The 19,266-nt window shown below is 45.6% G+C and overlaps 1 protein-coding gene across 2 annotated transcripts in view; it reads right to left on the bottom strand.

The window, feature by feature from the left end:
- LOC138763964 (ferric-chelate reductase 1-like) overlaps nucleotides 1-19,266 on the bottom strand; it is a 41,480-nt gene that overhangs the window by 16,226 nt on the left and 5,988 nt on the right. For both annotated transcript variants that reach the window (XM_069939048.1, XM_069939047.1), the window contains exons 4-8: nucleotides 17,235-17,329; nucleotides 13,365-13,509; nucleotides 12,420-12,602; nucleotides 5,404-5,502; nucleotides 750-897 (exon numbers count right to left, since the gene is read on the bottom strand). In XM_069939048.1, coding sequence (XP_069795149.1) covers nucleotides 750-897; nucleotides 5,404-5,502; nucleotides 12,420-12,602; nucleotides 13,365-13,509; nucleotides 17,235-17,329 — 670 coding nt within the window. The remainder of the gene's footprint in view (nucleotides 1-749; nucleotides 898-5,403; nucleotides 5,503-12,419; nucleotides 12,603-13,364; nucleotides 13,510-17,234; nucleotides 17,330-19,266) is intronic.

Here is a 19,266-nt window from a genome sequence, read left to right as displayed (position 1 = left end):
TAACACAACCCCATCTTATCCGTTGCACTTCCCATTTATTCTGTCCTCTGATCATCCCATCCATTCTGTTATCAGCTCATCTGCATCTTTTAGCAGTTAATCCAGAATAGTGATTAGGGAGTCAAAATTATGTCTATGTTTTCCCAGTGCACTTTGGCCGCTTCCAGCATCACCCTCATGAAGAACAGTAAATTCCACCATAGACTGACCAAACGGGAGACCTTGCTCCAATGCTAAACTGACGGGAGAGAACGTCCAGAAAAACGCATTAAACACAAGCATGTCATCCTTAAAGATTGAAGAGAGTCACTGAGATGTCCCACTTTGTGTAGTGAACAGAGAGAAATTGACAGGATTGTGTTAACCAAGGGCATGTTCAAATGTTTCTGGAATGGGAATGCAGTCAGTGTAATTGTGCACTGGATAGTTCCATTAGGATAGTAGGTCTGTGAAATTTGGAAATGGAATTAGATGGGCAATGTCCTGTTGTGAAAGGAAGTGGAAAATGCCTTTGCACCTTAGGAGATTGTAATGACTTGGATGACCCATTCAATGTGGATAGAACCCAATATCACACTTGGATGACCCATTCAATGTGGATAGAACCCAATATCACCATATTATTAATTCAATTCAATAATATAATTTCAAGCTGTTGATATCTCTCAGCTCCATCACTAATGGTGCTATGGTGCTCACTGATATTTATGGAAGAGAAGGTTTACACTGTTTGCAAGCGGCAAACCCACCATTTTCGGCTTTCCCTTCTGCAAGGAAAATGTAATATTGCCTGTCCAGGTCAAAGCGTTCAGAATATTCCAGGAGCCAAATGTTTCTTCTGAATGAACACTGGATCATCCCATCTTCCAACCTCCATGCCATGTCATAAATAGAAGCCTGACAAAAAAATTATTTAGCATTATAACATTATAACATTATAACATTTCCAAATTGTCGTGGATAATCATTATAAAGTTTATATGAACATTAAAAAGATCCAGTAAGAAGAGTCCACCCCTCATGAAATTCACCTATTTCCAGAATCTTAACCTAGTGTTTTATCTGATCTTTCCATCTCTTGAATTCCTATTTTAGGAAATCTAGTTTCAAAGTTAAAAATGGTTAGATTGTGGCAAAATACATTTGTCACGAGCAGTCAGTGGGCAGCTGCGGCAAGGATGGTGTTGCGGGACCATCTCTTCCAGTCCAAACTGGAAGGTCACATACGCGCTTGCATCATCGGGACACAAGCACCGGAATGTTAGGGGTGGGTCCGAGGAGGGGCTTAAAGGCTGCAGCGCCGAATTGAAAATAAAGCAGCTGTGATACCAGAGCTCCCAGCCTGTTGTCTCAGTCTCTTCGCTGCGCTTGCTCACAACCTGCTACAATGGTGACCCCGACAAGTGTCCATGTCCTGAAGACTTGATACAATGGAACAAGCAGTTGTAGGCACCGTTGCGTTGAAGCCGCCAACTTTCTGGACGAACAGGCCCCGCACTTGGTTCGGCCAAGCAAAGGCCCAGTTCCAGATCAAACAGATAACGTTTGATTGGACGAGGTACTTCTACATCGTCAGCTCGCTCGACCAGCAAACCGCCTCATGAGTCAATAACTAAATTCAGGCGCCGCCAGAGGAAGGTAAATACATGGCTCTTAAAAACCTCCTCATTAGCACATATGGCCTCTCACGACACGAGAGAGCAGCCAGGCTCATGCACTTGGATGGCCTAGGTGATAGGACCGCTTCTGCCCTCGTAGATGAGATGCTCACACTGGCAGAAGGGCACATGCCCTTCCTCATATTTGAGTAGGCGTATTCGAGCAGATGCTTGAAGACATCTGACGTGGACTTTAGAGACCCGCGCAGGGTTGCAGCACGAGCGGATGTTCTCTATTGTTCCAAGCATGAACCCACAGACTTGGTCAACTGAGTCACACAGCCATCACAGAGGGCAACACCCAAATCCAGTCTAGCATGTGACCAGATCCCAACCCACCAGAAAACAGAAAGGTCCGATCCCAAATGGCGTTTCTACCACCAACGTTGGGGGGCGTCCGCATGGAGGTGCCGCCAGCCATGTCCGTTCCTGGGAAATGACGGGACCAGCCATTGTTAGTGGCTGCAGCGGCTGGCCAACTGAATAGCCTTCTCTACATCTGGGACAGCATCTCAGGCCATAGGTTCCTCATGGACACAGGGGCGGAGATCACTGTCATAACCCTATGGCATTCGAGATACACATGAAACCCCACGACCCTTCCCAGTGTGCTGCCAATAACACCACCATCAGAACCTTTGGAAAAAGGCAAATTCCTGTACATTTTGGCGACTCCACATTCCAATGGTCCTTCACACTCACTTCAGTGGACCTCTGCTAGGTATGGATTTCATCCAGGAACACTCCCTACCTGTTAACCTCCAGGGCAGATGACTAGTCTATGCTGAGACTTTCCACACAGTGCTCCTCATCAAGTCTAATGAGCCTTCCACCCATTTTGCTTCTGTGGAAACCTAACATGGCCAATACAGCTGCCTCCTCACAGAATTTCCCTCCATTCTGTGCCCCTAGCTCACGGAAGCCATGCCTAAGCACAGCGTCCAACACCATATTGCCACCACTGGCCCACCATTGCATTCACGGGCCCACCGCCTGGCACCAAACAAACTCAGCCTCACATGGAGGAGCTCGGCATTGTCCGTCCTTCCGATAGCCTGTGGACCTCACCTCTCCACTTGGTGCCCAAGTCCAATGGCAGCTGGAGACCTTGTGGTGATTACAGATGCAATGATGCTGGACCACTACCCAATTCCAGGATTTGCAGTGAACCTCCATGGCACAAAGCTTTTCTCCAAAGTCGACCTGATCCCTGTGCACCCAGATTATGTCCAAAAGACGACTATCATCACTCCATTTACCCTGTTCTTATACATGCTGTTGGTTTAAAAAATGTGGTGCAGACATTTCAGCATTTTATGGGCATGGTCGGCAGAGATTTGCCTTCATCTACCTTGACAACATCCTGGTAGCCAGCAACTCGCCTGAGGAACACATAACGCCTCTCTGCCAACTTTTTATTTGCCTCGCACAATTTGGCCTCACTATTAACCCGAAGAAGTGCCAGTTCAGCCTTTCTGGGCCAGAAAAAATGGATGCCATACAATGCTTCGCCAGACAGACAACACTGCAGGAGTCCATGGGCATGGTAAGTTTCAACAACATATTCATCCCTGCGGCAGCCAAGATTATGAGCCCCCTCTTCACATTAATGTGAGCTCATCAAAGGAACTCAAATGGACCAAGGAGCTAACATCACTTTTGAGCGAACCAAAGAAGCCCTGGCCCACAAAACGATGCTAGTACACCCACGAACGGATGTACCAATGACCCTCACAGTCGACGTGTCCAACACAGCAGTGGGCGCTGTCCCGGAACAGTTCATTGATGACTCATGGAGACCCCTCGTCATTTTCAGTCGATACCTGCAGCCGCCCGAATTGAACTACAGTGCACTTGACCGGGAACGACTCACTCTTTACATGGTCATCCGCCACTTCTGCTACTTCCTGGAAGGGCATCCGTTCACTGTCTACACTGACCACAGGCCACTTACTTTTGCCTTCTCAGAATTCTCCAACCCGTGGTCTGCCCGACAACAGAGACATTTATTCTATGTCTCTGAATTCACCACTACTATCTGACATCTATCAGGAAGGACAATGTGGTTGCAGATGCACTTTCCAGGCCAGCAGTCAATGCCAGGTTGCAGGGCATCGAGTACCATGATCTGACTCGGGAACAACAGGACGACCCTGAGGCACTCAGCTTCAGAACTGCAATAATGGGGTTGCAGTTCCAAGGCCTCCCAAATGACGCTGACGGCACTATGCTCCACTGTGATGTTTCCACTGGCCAGCCCCGACCTCTCACCCCCGCCCAATGGAGGAGAACAGTCTTCATCATTGCACCTATCAATCTGCACAATAGTGCAACTGGTGTCCACAAAATATTTTTGGCATGGCCTGCACAAACAGGTCATGGAGTAGGTGAAAACCTGCCCAGACTGCCAGAGGGCAAAGTCCTGCGGCACACCAATCACAGACTCCAGCAGTTCGATGTCCATCTTGACATAGTTGGACCACCTGGGGGGCTGCCCCACCTACACATAGTGGCGGACAGCTTCACCACTGGCCAGAGGCCATTCCCATTCCAGACACCTCAGACACGCGTCAGAGCTTTCCTCGCCACCTGGGCCTCCCACTTCGGTGTTCCGGCAGATGTTACAACTGACCAGGGCGTGCAATTTATTTCTGCCCTGTGGACAGAACTCTCCAGAGTTCTGGGCACCCAGCTCCATCACACCAGAGCTTACCACCCTCAAGCCAATGTCATGTGCTTCCACCACCATCTCAAATTGGCACTGATGGCATGCCTCGAGAATCCCAACTGGGTGGATGAACTGTCCTGGATTCTCCTGGGGATTTGCACAGCATCCAAGGACAACCTTGGGGCCTCTTCAGGTGAACTAGACTATGGAGAGACCATCATACAGGACTCCCCTTCAGTGACCTCATGAAGGTCTATACAGGGTGCTACACAGGAATGCTTCAACGTTCACCTTTGATATTGGGGGGCAAGGAAGAGCTATTCATGCTAGACTGGTTAAAACCAGCTCATCTGGACTTGTCACAACCAGTACAGGTTCCCCCACCAGTGCAGAGGTTGGCCACCGAAACAGCATGCATCACCCTCAACATATCCCGAGACCATCGGTACCAGTTCTGGGGGGGGGGGGGGGGGGGGGTGGGGGGTTTTGTGGCGACACACATGTTTGCAATGGCGAACAAGCCTCGCTTGTCATGTGTGGTTGGCAGGGCAGCCGTGGCAAGGATGGCATCACAGGATCATCTCTTCTGGTCCAGACTGGAAGGTCGCGTGCACGCGACACAAGCACATCAGGACACAAGCGACATCAGGACACAAGCACCGGGATGTTAGAGGTGGGACCGAAGAGGGGCTAAAAGGCTGCAGCGCGGAATTCAAAATAAAGCAGTTGTGATACTTAAGCTCACAGCCCGTTGTCTCAGTCCCTTCACTGTGCTCGATCACAACCCGCTACAAGATTGCGAAACAACAATAACAATTCCCCTTGATATCTTTTTGTAACAATTTTTTGGAATCATCTCCGCTTCTCAACATTTATCAACATAGTGAAAACACAAAGCTGGAGAAACTCAACAGGTCAAACAGTGCACTTGATGGAGTAAAGATAATGATACATTGCCAACTTTTCGGGCTTGAACCCTTCATCAAGGTGAATGAGCGAAAAAGCACCCTATTCACTTGGAAAATGGACACAGGAAATGTGTCAGATGGGTGGAAAATTTGGATTGACTCTGCGTACCTGTGAGTTCAGTAATGGATGCAAGCGGCCAGTGGAACGGGCTGGATTGATCTGTATGCTTTGATCATTAACAATGCATAAATAAATATCATCATCACCCTGTAGAGAAGAAAAAATTTTTTAACTGCATTTAAATTCAAGTTGAAATTTACCAGCAGAAGTTTGCAGAGATTGATATTTTACATTTTACTTCCTTATTGACAAGAAAATAATGCTCTGAGAAAAAGAAATGTAAGCAAAGGAAAGAAATGTAAACAAACTGAAGGTGCAAATTCAGAAATATAAATATTTAGTAATAAATAATGTGCAAAGTAAAAGTCCTTACATTAGTCTCTTACTGAGGCTGTTTAGAAGTCTGATGGTCGAGGGCCAGCAATTGTTACTGAACCTGGTGGTATGAGTCTTGTGGCTCCTTTACCTCTTTTCTGGGTGGTGAGGATTCTGCTGCTCTCTGATGGCAACATTCCATGCAGATTTTCTCAATGGTGGGAAAAGTTTTGCCTGTAATGTACTCGGCTGCATCCGTCACCTTTCTTAAGGCTTTCTGCTGAAAGGTATTGAAGTCCCTATTACCAGATAGTGAGTCAGCTGGTCAGCATATTTTCCACAACACATCTGCAGAAGTTTGTCGAGGTTTCCAATGACAGACAAAACCTCGACAAACTTCTGAGAAAGTAGAGGTGGTAATGTGCTTTCTTCACGATGGCATTAATGTGATAGGTCCAGGAAAGGGCCACTGATATAGTGACCCCCAGGAATTTAAAGTTTCTCACCCGCTCCACCTCTAATCCACCAATGATCACTGGATCGTACTCCCCTGGTTTTCCTTTCCTAAAGTTTACAATCAGCTCCTTGGTGAGTGAGAAGTTGCTGTTAGTAATCCATTCGGCCGAGTTTTCAATCTCCCTCCTGTGTGATGACTCATCATCCCTTTATATACAACTCACTACCGCGGTATCGTCAGCAAATTTGTAAAGTGTAAAGCAAGGAGAGCAGGGTGCTAAATACGCAACCCTGCAGTGCTCGGTGCTGATGGGGATTACGAAGGAAATGTTCTTGCCAATCTGCACTGACTGGGGTCTGGAGGTGAAGAAATCCAAGATCTAAGTACACAGTGGTGTATTGAGGGTCCATGAATAAATTTTGAGGGGATGATGGTGTTGAATGGTGAACAATCGTCAATAAAGAGTATCCTGATGTATACATGTTTGCTGTCCAAATGTTCCAGGGTTTTGTGGAACACCAGTAAAATGTCACCACTTGCTGCAGTAGGCAAAATGGATCAGATCCATGTCGCTGCTTAGACAGGAGCTGACATGATTCAACACTAGCCTCTCTGCATGCATGTACTGGTTGGCCCACCCCGATGCTGTAATTCCTCAGCCTCAGGATTCCTAATAAAGGTGGTACCGCCCAATCCCCTCTCTCAGTACTGTCTTGGAATCGGGCCAACAGCATGTAAGAGATGTCTGTAAGTTTATACCGATTAAAGCCTCAACTTCTGGTCTGTCGGGTCTAATTGATAGCACCACAATTTAATTGCTATAATTTCATGCCTTGGACAAGGCTATTCAAGTGGAGAAGCTGGACATTGACCCAAAGGATCCGGAGGTCTCCGTAAAATTCAACCAGTGGCTACACTGCCTCAGGCGACATGATACTCGGGAAGAGGTTGGCAAGAGAGACCTGTTGTTTGCATAGGTTGGTCACCATGTTTTCCAGATTATTAGAGACTGTGAGACTTACTCATTCGCTATGGGGCTCCTGCAAAAGTAGTACTGGGGCCCGAAGAATGTAATCTATGCCAGATACCTACAGGGCAGCCATCGATAAGCACCTGGTAAGTCCGCTGATGAATACATTCGGCCCTTGTGTCTATCAGGAGGAACTGATCAGGGACGCATGTGTGGCCGGTTTCAGGTCTGATCATATCAGACAAAGCCTCCTGGAGAAGGGTGATTGGACCCTGCAGGACATGGCCAATCTCACCAAATCACTAGAGAGAGCCCAACAGAACATGAAGGCTTACTCATTTGCCAACACAGCCGCCATGTGGGGAGCACGGATGCCACCATCTTGGGACGTGGACTCCCAAAAAGTAGTTGCTATCGCCGAGCACCTAAAGTACTATTATGATGGCCAGATGAAACACCCAATGAAGAACAGCCCTGCCAGAAGCGTGACCTGCTCCTGCTGTGGAAGAAAAGGACATTACACAAAGGTTTGTAGGTCCAGACCTTCCCCCTGCAGCACCGTTTGTGGACAGCAGCCATCATCATTTTGAACCACATCATTTCCGGCTCCACTTCTGGTCGCGGAGGCAGCATGGCAGAAACCCGGGGATGACAGCCCGGGTCAGTGTCACCTCTGGCTTCGCTTCTGGCGGCGACCATGTGGGAACCATGGGGCAGCCATCTTGGACGTCATCAATGCACACGTACAGCAGCAGCAAGTCGGACAATGAGCAGACACTGGCGTCTATCTTTCTGGACCAGAGCAGCCCTCATCAATTAGCACATCGAGGTAATCGGCCACATTACATACTGCTTGTTTGACATGGGAAGCACCGACACCCAGGCACTGTACAGACCTGCTCCCTCACAGTGACCCCAGTCCAGTGTAAAATCTCGTTGGCCTCCAAGTCCCAGTCTTTCGAAATCCAAGGTAGCTGCTCAGTAACGTTAACCGTGGGTGGCACCAAGTACAAGAATTTTAAATTGCTCGTTATGCCACATCTCTGTGCACCAGTCATACTTGGAATAGACTTTCAGTGCCATCTTACCCAAGTGTTCTGATGGAATATGATGGCCCCCGCCCCTCCCTCATGGTCCATAATAACCAACTTTTAAACCACCCACCCTTCTCCCTGAACACAGCCAATCAGCGAGCCTATCACCACCCATTGCTCACCATCTGCGGACTGTCCACCCTTCAGGCACCACCACTCCTCCCCCACCTCCCAACTGTCAGTCTGAAGCAACTAAGAGCAGGCAAATAAGCCCTATTTGCAGAGCATTTATCAAGGCTGAGGTTAAATGATTCCTGGCCAAGGACATCTTAGAGCCCGGCACCAGCCCTTGGAAAGCACAGGAAGTGGTGGTAAAGAGTGAAGAGAAGCATAGGATGGTCATAGACTACAGCCAGACCATCAACCACTTCACCCTCCTGGATACCTACCCCATCCCCCTGCATAGTTGACATGGTGAACGAGATTGCCTAGTACTGGTTCTTCTCCATCATAGTCCTCAAGTCGGCCTATCACCAGAACCCGATCCACCCAGAGGACAGCCCATTCACGGCATTTGAGGCAGACGGCTGCCTCTACCATTTCCTCAGGGTCCCCTTTGGAGTCACTAATGGGGTTTTGGTCTTCCAGAGGGAGATGGACTGAATGGTGGATGACCACCAACTGAAAGCCACACTTCCCTCGCTGGACAACGTGACTATCTGTGGCCATGACCTGCAGGATCATGAAGCAAACCTGGAAATATTCCTCCAGACAGCTAAAGCACTAAACCTCACATATAACCAGAAGAAATGCATGTTCCATAGCACATCTGGCTATATTAGAGTGAGTGGAGGAGAATGGAGTCATTGGACCCAACCCTCAACAATGCACAATGGGTGCCTAATTATGAGGACAAAGTCCACCTCCAGGTAAAAATTACTACTTTTCTCCTGTCGGCGGAAGCCCAATTGGCCTTCACTCGCATCAAAGGTGATATTGCCAAGGCAGCGATGCATGTTGTAGACGAATCCATCCCATTCCAGGTGGAGAGCAATGTGTTTGACTTCGCCCTGGTGGGCAGGCTGGTGACATTTTTCTCCCTTGCCCTCCAGGGCCATGAACTTTGGCATTCAGCCACTGAGAAAGAGACCGAGGGCATAGTGCAAGCTGTGCACCTCTGGAGGCATTATCTAGCCAGCAAATTGTTCACCTTGTAGTCACATTCATGTTTAACAACAAGCAGCGGGAAAAATTAAGAACAACAAGATCCTGAGGGTGAGAATTGAACTGTCCACCTACAACTATGAGATCAATGAGCCTCCCTATGCCCTGTCCCGGGGTACCTGTGCCAACTTGCAAACAGACCATCTCCAAGCCCTTCACAGCAGCCTCTGCCATCCTGGGGTCACCAGGCTCTATCACATTGTGAGAGCCCACAACCTACCATACTTGGTTGAAGACATCAGGGAACCGACCCGCAGCTGCTCAGACTGTCCGTCCACCTCTTTGAATGTCTAAGCATAGACTTCAAGGGCCCCCTCCCCTCCATGAACCGGAACATGTATTTTCTCAACATTGTTGACGAATACTCACGATTCCCGTTTGCCTTCGCCTGCCCAGATATGACTACAGCCATTGTCATAAAGTCCCTGTGTAACCTCTTCAAGCTCTTCGGATACCCCAGTTACATCCACATTGACATGGGGTCCTCATTCATGAGTGAGGAGTTGCGCCAATACCTGTTGGCCAAAGGCATAGCCACAAGCAGGACTACCAGCTATAACCCCCGAGGGAATAGCCAGGTGGAAAGGGAGAATGACACCATTTGGAGGGCAGTCCTCCTGGCCCTCAAGTCAAAAATGCTGCCACTCTCCAAGTGGCACTACCAAAGGCACTCCATGTAACCAGGCCCCTCCTCTATACTGCAACAAATGCTACCCCACATGAAAATTTCTTATCCTTCCCCAGGAGGTAGGTGTCGGGAACCATGCTACCAGTCTGACTGATAACCTGAGGGCCTATGCTACTCTGGAGACACACCAGAACTTGTAAAGCTGTCCCCCTGGTTGAGAAGATCCACCTCCTCCATGCGAAGCCCCCAATATGCCTACATGCAATACCAAGATGGGCGGAGAGACACTATCTCTGGCACATTCAGGAGTCCCCACAAATGAGGCATTTACCGGTCCGACCCCACTTTCTCCACGACTACCAGGGACATGGTCGGGTATCCGACACCACCATTGGCACCAGTTGCATCTCCCTAACCCCAACCCACACACCTCCCCCCCACCGATCCAGCCCCAACTGATTCTGTTGAGCCACTTGAATCACAGCCGATCACACAGAGCCAACAACTACATCACAGCTTGCCCTGCGACGGTCAGTTCGACGGACAAAACCACCGGACAGGCTGAACCTGTAAATAGCTCTGAGTGGATTCTGACACTTCACCCCACCAGACTTTGTTTTAAAAGAAGGGGTGAATGTGGTGGAACAATGTCACACATGGCATTCTACTGTTTGGCCCACCCCAATACTGTAACTCCTCCCCCTTAGGATTCCTAATAAAGGTGGTACCGCCCTATCCCCTCTCTCAGTAATGCCTTGGAATCAAGTCAACAGCATGTAAAATATCTCTGTAAGTTTATAGCGATTAAAGCCTATTAATCTCGACTTCTGGTCTAATTGATAGAGCCACACTCTCAAAACAATTTATTACTGCGGAATGTGAATCCCACTGGTTGATAGTCAGTGAGACAGGTTATTACACTCTTCTTGGGCACCAGTACTAATTGAAGTCTTCTAGAAATAGGTGGGCACCACAACCTGGTGAGTGAGGTGTTAAAGATATCATCTTCAAAGAGTCTGGGGGTTGTCGGTCAATTGGGTGTAATTGAGTTGGCTCGGGATCATAAACCGAAAGAGCCTTTTACCCTACTGCATGTCTAAATTGAAAATAAATTAAATATCTGTGAATACATTAGCCAGTTAGTCAGCACAAGTTTTTGGCACTCAGCCGGTTACTCTGTCGGGACTGGATGCTTTCCTTGGATTCATTCTCCTGACAGCAGCTCGCACATCATATTTGGTCACTGACTGTAGAATGTCATCAGGGGACATGGGGATGTGCAGTGGTTCTTCCTTGTTCTGGTTGTCAAATCGGGCTTAGAAAGCATTGAGCTCATCTGGGAGTGAAGCTTTACTATCTCCTATTGCACCAGATTTGATTTTGTACCAGATGCATCATTTAGGCCCTGCACGGCTCTCAGGTATCCTTTGTTGTTGCCATCCTCATCTGTCAATCAACATATATATTGCACTGATATTCAAAAACTGCCCATGCAAAGAGGCCCCCAAAGATTAGCTGAAGGAGCTGAGATGGGAACCAAAATTTCCTAAAAATAAGACCTTTATTCTTCCGCAGCAACCCAGGTGATTCAGTGTTATGTGCATACATTGATGCAAAGTCACATTGCAGCCTCTCAGGAAGATGGTTGAGCAGATCTGTTTTATGGAGATTGCTAATGGAGTAAGAATTAGAGAGATCCAGGGAAGGAATTCCTGATCTTGGGGACATTGGATATTGAAGGCATGATTGTCAACCGCGGAACAATTAATTGTAGATGTTCAAGAGAGTAGAATTGCATGAATGAAAATATCTCAGTTACATGACTGGAAGAGTTTACATAGGTGAGGTGGAGCAAGACCACAGAGGGATAATACAAGGATGGAATATTTAAGATCAAAATATTACTTCAGTGGGAACCAGTGTAAGTTACAGATGATAAGTGACAAAAGCTTGATGAAATCCAGGGTATGGACAGTAGGATTTGTGGGCAACAGTAGTGCATGAGAAGAGTATTTTTTGATAAACGCAAAGGCATGTTTGAGGGTTGAAGTTAGAGTAGCAGAATGTGGAAAGAATGCATAGATTGTGATTAATGTTATGTGAGTGTAAATAAATGGTTGATGGTTGCTGTAAACTCAAAGTGCAGCGGGGCCCGCTCCCCCCCACCCCTCCCCCCCAGACAATGCAGATAAAAGTGGCAGCAGCTGAGCTGGAGAAGGGATTAATGTTAATGCTTATCAATCCAAGGCCTAATGAGTACAAATGCTGCTCCTTGTTTTTTGCAGGCATTTAATGCTAGCAACATGGACAAATTCTCCCCAAATGGATGGATTGATAACAGTCTTTGGACCTTAACAACTAACATTACCAATGTGAAATAACTGGTGACCGCCTTTAACCGATGCAGGAAGGATTTAATTTTGCCATGATACTCACCATCCATTTGTCATTTGACAGGGCAAATGAGATGTATCCATTAGATGGTCCACTCAACTCAAAGAGAGCTGAAGAGTCTTGCACAGTAAAGGAGAGGAAGAAGCACAATCTGTCGACCTCAGGGTCACATCCAGTAGGATTCCGGAGGCAGAATTTCTTATCACCACAGTCCGTCGCGTTAAACTGGCAACATAAGAAGCTAAAATAGATGATTGATTCTTATCAATTCTAACTACATAAAGAATTTAAGTTGCAAAACATAAGTCTGATTTAAAGAAACAACACTTTGGAAAAATAACTCAGGAAATCGTTGAGCAGATGAACTCCCATCTGAAACACTATCACTATTTATCTGATTTATTCAACTGATGGTTAAAGTGGAAGGTTGTGGAGAATCGGATGGAAATAACTACACAAAGGATTTAATTTGCTCCAATGTCGGAATTCATTTGAATGATTTAAATGATACAAGGGTCTAGAAATTCTATTCCACAGCACAATCTACTTATGCACACTGAAAAATTTGATCAAGTCCCATTAAGGCATATCAGGGACTAATGGCAAGGTTGACACTTTCTGAGTCCTACTTGCTTCTAAAATGTTCATACAGACAGACAACCTGACATGTATAATCGCTTTCAGCCTGTGGAGCCATTTCTGAGAAATGTATTTACCCTTGCCGTGGCTCTCCCAAAGACCTTCAGCATACCCTGCAATTACAACACTCACCTCCCACCATATTTACAAATTAAATAAATGCAAGAAGTGTTCCCACAACATGGAATTCACTTTCAAATCATCTGGAATAAATCCATTGAATCAAATTCAGAAAATTATCTTTGTGTCTTCTCAAAACATAGATCAACATTAATTTTACACGTTCCATTCTAATTCTCCATCTGGAGCTGTGACCCTTAATCCATAAACTATTTAATGAGCACTTACTGATTTAGCTAGCTGGGAGCTGGTTGGTAGAATTGGCGGAGGCTGCGTTGCGGCTTCATTTGTCAGAGGAGGGGCATTTACTCGAGAAACAATTGGACTACGTAATTTGACCCAGTAAATGTTGAACTTCTGAACCACTGTGGCCCTGAGAGGAAGAGAGTTAAGGTAAGGGAAATGTTTATTACTATGGTGTTATTATGCTGTAGGTTTAAAAAAAAACAAAGGGATATTTACAATTAGTTTTTTTTGTCATGTACATTGTACAATATAGATTTGCAGCAAAATTCTTACTTGGTGCAGCTGAACAGGTACCTCATAAAAAGAACAGTAGTTCACCTTAAAGAAATAATAAATACAAAAGATGGATGATAAATATTCCCATTTATCACAGTGCAAGATTAAAAAGTGGTGTTACAATGGGGCACCGTCCCTTTTAGTGGTGACAGAGTATTCTACAAGGGGAGGTTCAAGATTCTGAAAGTTTGATAGGGATGAACGTAATATGAGATGAAAGTGTGCACGGTGTGGGAGGTGAGAGATTCATCCTTGATCTGCACCCCAAGTTCAGTGGGTCAGCATTTTGAATAGGACAAAGGTCAGTCACTCAGAAGGCCCAAGTGGAAACTTTCCTGCAAACTACCAAACAGCGAACGAAGGCACTGTCCTTCCCTGTACCAAGGTGGATCATCTATCATTAAAGAAACAAATTGTATTCACCTCTGCCATTCCAACCTTGTTTTAGTAATACTTTTAAAAGACTGTCATTTTTAAAATATAAATTCTAATGCTCTTGAAGAACTTTTCAATCCAGACTCACATTCAGCCCAGACACATGAATCATCTGCATCATCTCTTCCAAGTCAAATCAAGTCAAGTTTATTGTCATCTGACTGTACAAGTACAACCTGAATAAACAGCATTCTCCAGTCCTCGGTGCAAAACATGCAGACACACAATCAGACATAACACTCATACAGACAAATAATACATGTATAGGACAAGTATTTTATCTAAATAAATAAATAGCTTTTTTTTTGTACATTTGAGAGTCTCGGACGGCTAGTGTGAGCAGTTCCTTTGGTCGTGCAGCATTCTCACTGCCCGAGGAAAAAAGCTGGTGGTGCTGGCCCTCATACTCCTGTAGCTCTTCTCGGAAGGAAGCAGCTGAAAGATGCTGTTTGCAGGGTGGAAGGAGTCCTGAATGATTTTGCATGCCCTCTTCATTCCCCAACTCAAACCCTATTTTATTATCCACTGCCTCTCTTTGAGAAAATTTAATCTTTCTCCTCATTCTTTTCTACAACCCACACTGAATCTATACATGAACCAATCTGGTTGCTTTCAAATATTGAATTATTCAGTCTATAAGCATTTACATTCTGAGTTTTTTTTTGTATGCCACACAATTTAATTGTCACGTGCAATTAATTGATGAAGGTAGGGAGGTAGATGTGGTCTATATTGATTTTAGTGAAGCATTTGACAAGGTCCCCCATGAGTGACTCGTTCAGAAAGTCATGAGGCATAGGATAGGATCCACAAAGCCTTGGCTGTGTGGGTTCAGAATTGGCTTGCCTGCAGAAAGCAAAGTGTAGTACTGGAAGAAAAGTATTCTGCCTAGAGGTAAGTGACTAGTGGAGTTCTGCAGGATCTGTTCTTGGACCCCTGCTCTGTGTGATTTTTATGTGACCAAAATGAAGAAATGGAAGGATGGGTCAGTAAGTTTGTGGATGATACGAAGGTTGGAGGAGTTGTAGATAGTGTTCAAGGTTGTCATAGGCTACAAGTGTATATATAGGATGCATGTTGGGTGAAAGAGTGGCAGATGGAGTTCAATCCGGATAAGTGGGAGGTGATGAATTTTGGAAGATCAAACCAGAAGGCTGAGTACAGGGTAAATGGTCGGATATTTAACAGTATGGAAGGACATTGGGATCCAAATCCATACATCCCTCAAGATTGCCGTGAAGGTCGATAGGCATATGGGATGTTTAGGTGTCAATAGGGGGATTGAGTACAAGAGTTCTGAGGTCATGTTGCAACTCTACAGATCTCTGGTGAGAACATACTTTGAGTATTGTGTTCAGTTCTTGTCACCTCATTGTAGAAAGGATGTGGAAGCTATGGAGAGGGTGCAGAGGAGATTTACCAGGGTTTTTCTGGATTTGAAATAAGTCTTATGAGGCAAGGTCAACAGAGTAGGGACTTAACTCCTTAGAGCGAAGAAGGGTGACAGGAGGCTTAACAGAGGTCTACAAGATTCAGACAGGCATAGATTTTTCCTAAGGCAGGAATAGCAAACACCAGGGGACATCTCTATAATGTTAAGGGAGAAAATTTAGGGGAGACATTAGGGACATTATTTTTTTAAACAAAGAGATGTGAGTGCCTGGAATGCCTTGCCAGGGATGATGGTCGAGGCTAAAACATTAAGAGATTCTTAGACAGGTACATGAATGAAAGAAAAATAGAGAGCTATGAGGTAGGAAGTTTTGTACTTTATTTTTGGTAGGAATATAAAGGTCGGCACAACGTCGATGGCCGAAGAGCCTGCACTGTGCTTTAATAACCTATGTTCCACCCCTCTGACCAATGATCTATAATCCGACCTCTGACCATATCAAGCAAAGTCTATTGCCATCTGATTGTACAAGTACAACATGACAAAAGAGTTCTCTGGTCCTCTGTGCAAAACATGCACACCTACAACCAGACACAACACACATACAGACAAAAAAATACATATGCATTACAAGTATTCATATGCCCAAATAAATCTGGCGGTGCCCAGTCGTGGGTCAGTAATGTGAACAGGAGCGGCTTGAGCACACTCCCTTGAGGTGCACAGCGTAACAGTGCTCATTGATCTACTACCAAACTGCGGGTCACTTGCCACTTTTGCCACCCTTCCCCACTGCACAATTACCATCGTGCTACCTAACCAATATCCTACCATCACCCGGCCTCAATGCTCCTATAGATCCTCACCACAATGGCATGCCGATATCTATCAACTGAGTGTCTCACTTCTGGCTGCTTGTCATGTGATTGCTTCCTTCCTCTTCCCTGTCCCTCTATACTCCTGCGACTAACACCCCAAATCAGCAGGTTTTCAGATAGGGTGAGTGAGAGCCCTTTGATGAAGTTAATCCTGTATACAATATTGTGGCCCTTATCTATGTAGTCCAATGTATTTTGCAACAGAAAGCCCTGAGCAAAAAAATGTTTGTTGGCCTATCCCACTCTTCTCTCTCAAAGTGCTTAAACCATTTAATATTATTTAATGTGCTGCGCTGGATGGGTCACGTCTCCAGAATGGAGGACCATCGCCTTCCCAAGATCGTGTTATATGGCGAGCTCTCCACTGGCCACCGTGACAGAGGTGCACCAAAGGAAAGGTACAAGGACTGCCTAAAGAAATCTCTTGGTGCCTGCCACATTGACCACCGCCAGTGGGCTGATAACGCCTCAAACTGTGCATCTTGGCACCTCACAGTTTGGCGGGCAGCAACCTCCTTTGAAGAAGACCGCAGAGCCCACCTCACTGACAAAAGGCAAAGGAGGAAAAACCCAACACCCAACCCCAACCAACAAATTTTCCCCTGCAACCGCTGCAATCGTGTCTGCCTGTCCCGCATCGGACTTGTCAGCCACAAACGAGCCTGCAGCTGACGTGGACTTTTTACCCCCTCCATAAATCTTCGTCCGCGAAGCCAAGCCAAAGAAGATTAGAAATTGCATCCACACTTTCAATGCTTGCATATTAGATCTCAGACATGCACTCATTCTAAAAAAAAATGACAGGTCACATGGCCTTATTACAGTTTTAACTTATCCAATGTATGCTGTTAATTGTAACACAGTGCTTACAGGAATTGGATGTGATCTGGCTTTTGTATAGGTGGGTTCCAAAGCACCTCAATTGTGTGTTTCCCTGATGAGCTTCTGTGACTGACTGCAGAGTCCTATGGAAACGAGACAAAAGAGACAATGTTCAGCGTAAGCTATTGTTAAATAGGTTAGGTATATCAAACACTCGGTCTGTGTTCCATATGATGTTTTGATGTTTAAACAGCACTGATGCTGTTAATGCATGTTGCTCAAGGAGTGACCACTTCAGTCATGAGATGTATTCTTGCCACCTTCCCATTCATTCCCCAGCTTGCCGACTCACGACAGGCAATTTCCAACGGTCAATTAACCTACCAACCTGGACGTTTTGGAGATGTGCAAGGAATTAGCAACAGTTAAAGGGAAGCGAAGCAGTCGCTGAGCGAATATGTAAACACCACATAGACTGCACTAGAAGCCAGGGTGGGCATCAAACAGGCTCTCCATGGCAACAGGCAAGGTGCTACTGGTGGGAGGTGGGCAAGGACATCTTTATGAGAGTTCAAATAGCCTCTGAGTACCCCAATTTGGGGATGCGTCCCCTGCAGGCAAATGACCTGTCTGATCCTTTGGGCTGAGGAATGCCGAGTCTGGATGACAGCAGATAACAGCAAAGAGAAATAGGTGGGAAAGATCATCATCAGAAGTTTGATAAACCTAGAAAGCTGCAAGTGTTCAAAGGCAAAGCAATCAGGGCCCACGTGCAAATTTATATTTAAAGAGCACACCACTAGTCACAGGCCTCCAGTCTGAGAAGTAATTGTCCACGGCCACTCACTGGCTTCTCCCACACAACCAACGTTTTTGAATATTTTAATATGAGATTTCACATCCAAAGTACAGAGGACCTATGGATAGATGTTAAAATTCTCAAAGATACCCAACACTTAAAATCACCAATGCCTGAAGAGGGCGCACAAAATCAGTGAACCGGTGCGGACTCGAAAGGCCAACGTGGCCTGTTTCCGCTCCGTAAATGGCTATATGGTATGGTTATATGTAGGTGCTCCTAAATCTTAGGTCTAGCCCAGCAGTTAAGTTGAAGGGACAGGTGACCCTGAGATCAAATCACACCTCAACAGATGTGGAATTTAGATGAAATGTTATGGTGTGTTAGGATAAGCATCAAACTATCAGATTATTGTAGAAATCTAATGATATTCAGCGACCAAAATCACTCTCCTTACCCAGTCTGAGCATATATGTTACCCCTGACCCACCAACATGGCTCATTCTTAACATGGTTCATTCTTGAATGATCCCTGAAAGGGCCTTGCAAGTCACTTAGATGAAGGGCAATGATCCCCAAGCTCAGAATTCTGAGTAACAAAATGTAGTTTCTGGAGAAAAGTGCTGAGTACAAGTTAATTCAGACTATCATTTTTCATAGGAATGAGGTTAATAAGTTACTTCAGGCAAATTTTACATGTTGCTCAACAGTTAATACCGTTTGTTGGAGTATTGCACCGGAATAAAAAAAGAAAAAAAAAGAAATTGAGGAGAAAAATTTCTCAGCAGCCATTGAGGCATGTTCAAAATTACTCTACTCGGGGTCAATCAAATTTTCAACAGCACAGCATTTTCTTCAAAGAGTTTCACACCTTTTAATTTTTTCACTTGTCTGCACAGACTATCCCTGAATCTTGCAGTGATTCGTTGGATTTACACGTGATAGTCAAAAATACAATCCGGATAGTGGAATAAGAGGTTAAGGACTGAACTAGCAAAGATGAGGTAATGGGGTCTGGGTGAATAGGATCAAATCCCACTACCAGCGATCGGGACTTGGGTTCGAATTGTGTGCTGTCTGTAAAGAGTTTGTACATTTTCCCTTTGTCTGCATGGTTTACCTCCAGCTACTCCGCTTATCTCCCACCATTCACAATGTAATTTGGTGGCAATGGGCTGGGAGGCCGAAATGGCCTGTTACTGTGGTGTATGTCTAAATTTTTTATAAAATCTAAAGCAGTGGTTCTCAACCTTTTTCCTTCTACTCACTTACTATTTTAAG

The sequence above is a fragment of the Narcine bancroftii genome, chromosome 5 (genome assembly GCF_036971445.1).
Source record: "Narcine bancroftii isolate sNarBan1 chromosome 5, sNarBan1.hap1, whole genome shotgun sequence".
Lineage (NCBI taxonomy): Eukaryota > Metazoa > Chordata > Chondrichthyes > Torpediniformes > Narcinidae > Narcine > Narcine bancroftii.
The sequence above is the reverse complement of the archived record's forward strand: the minus strand, read 5'-3'. Positions and strand labels throughout refer to the sequence as shown.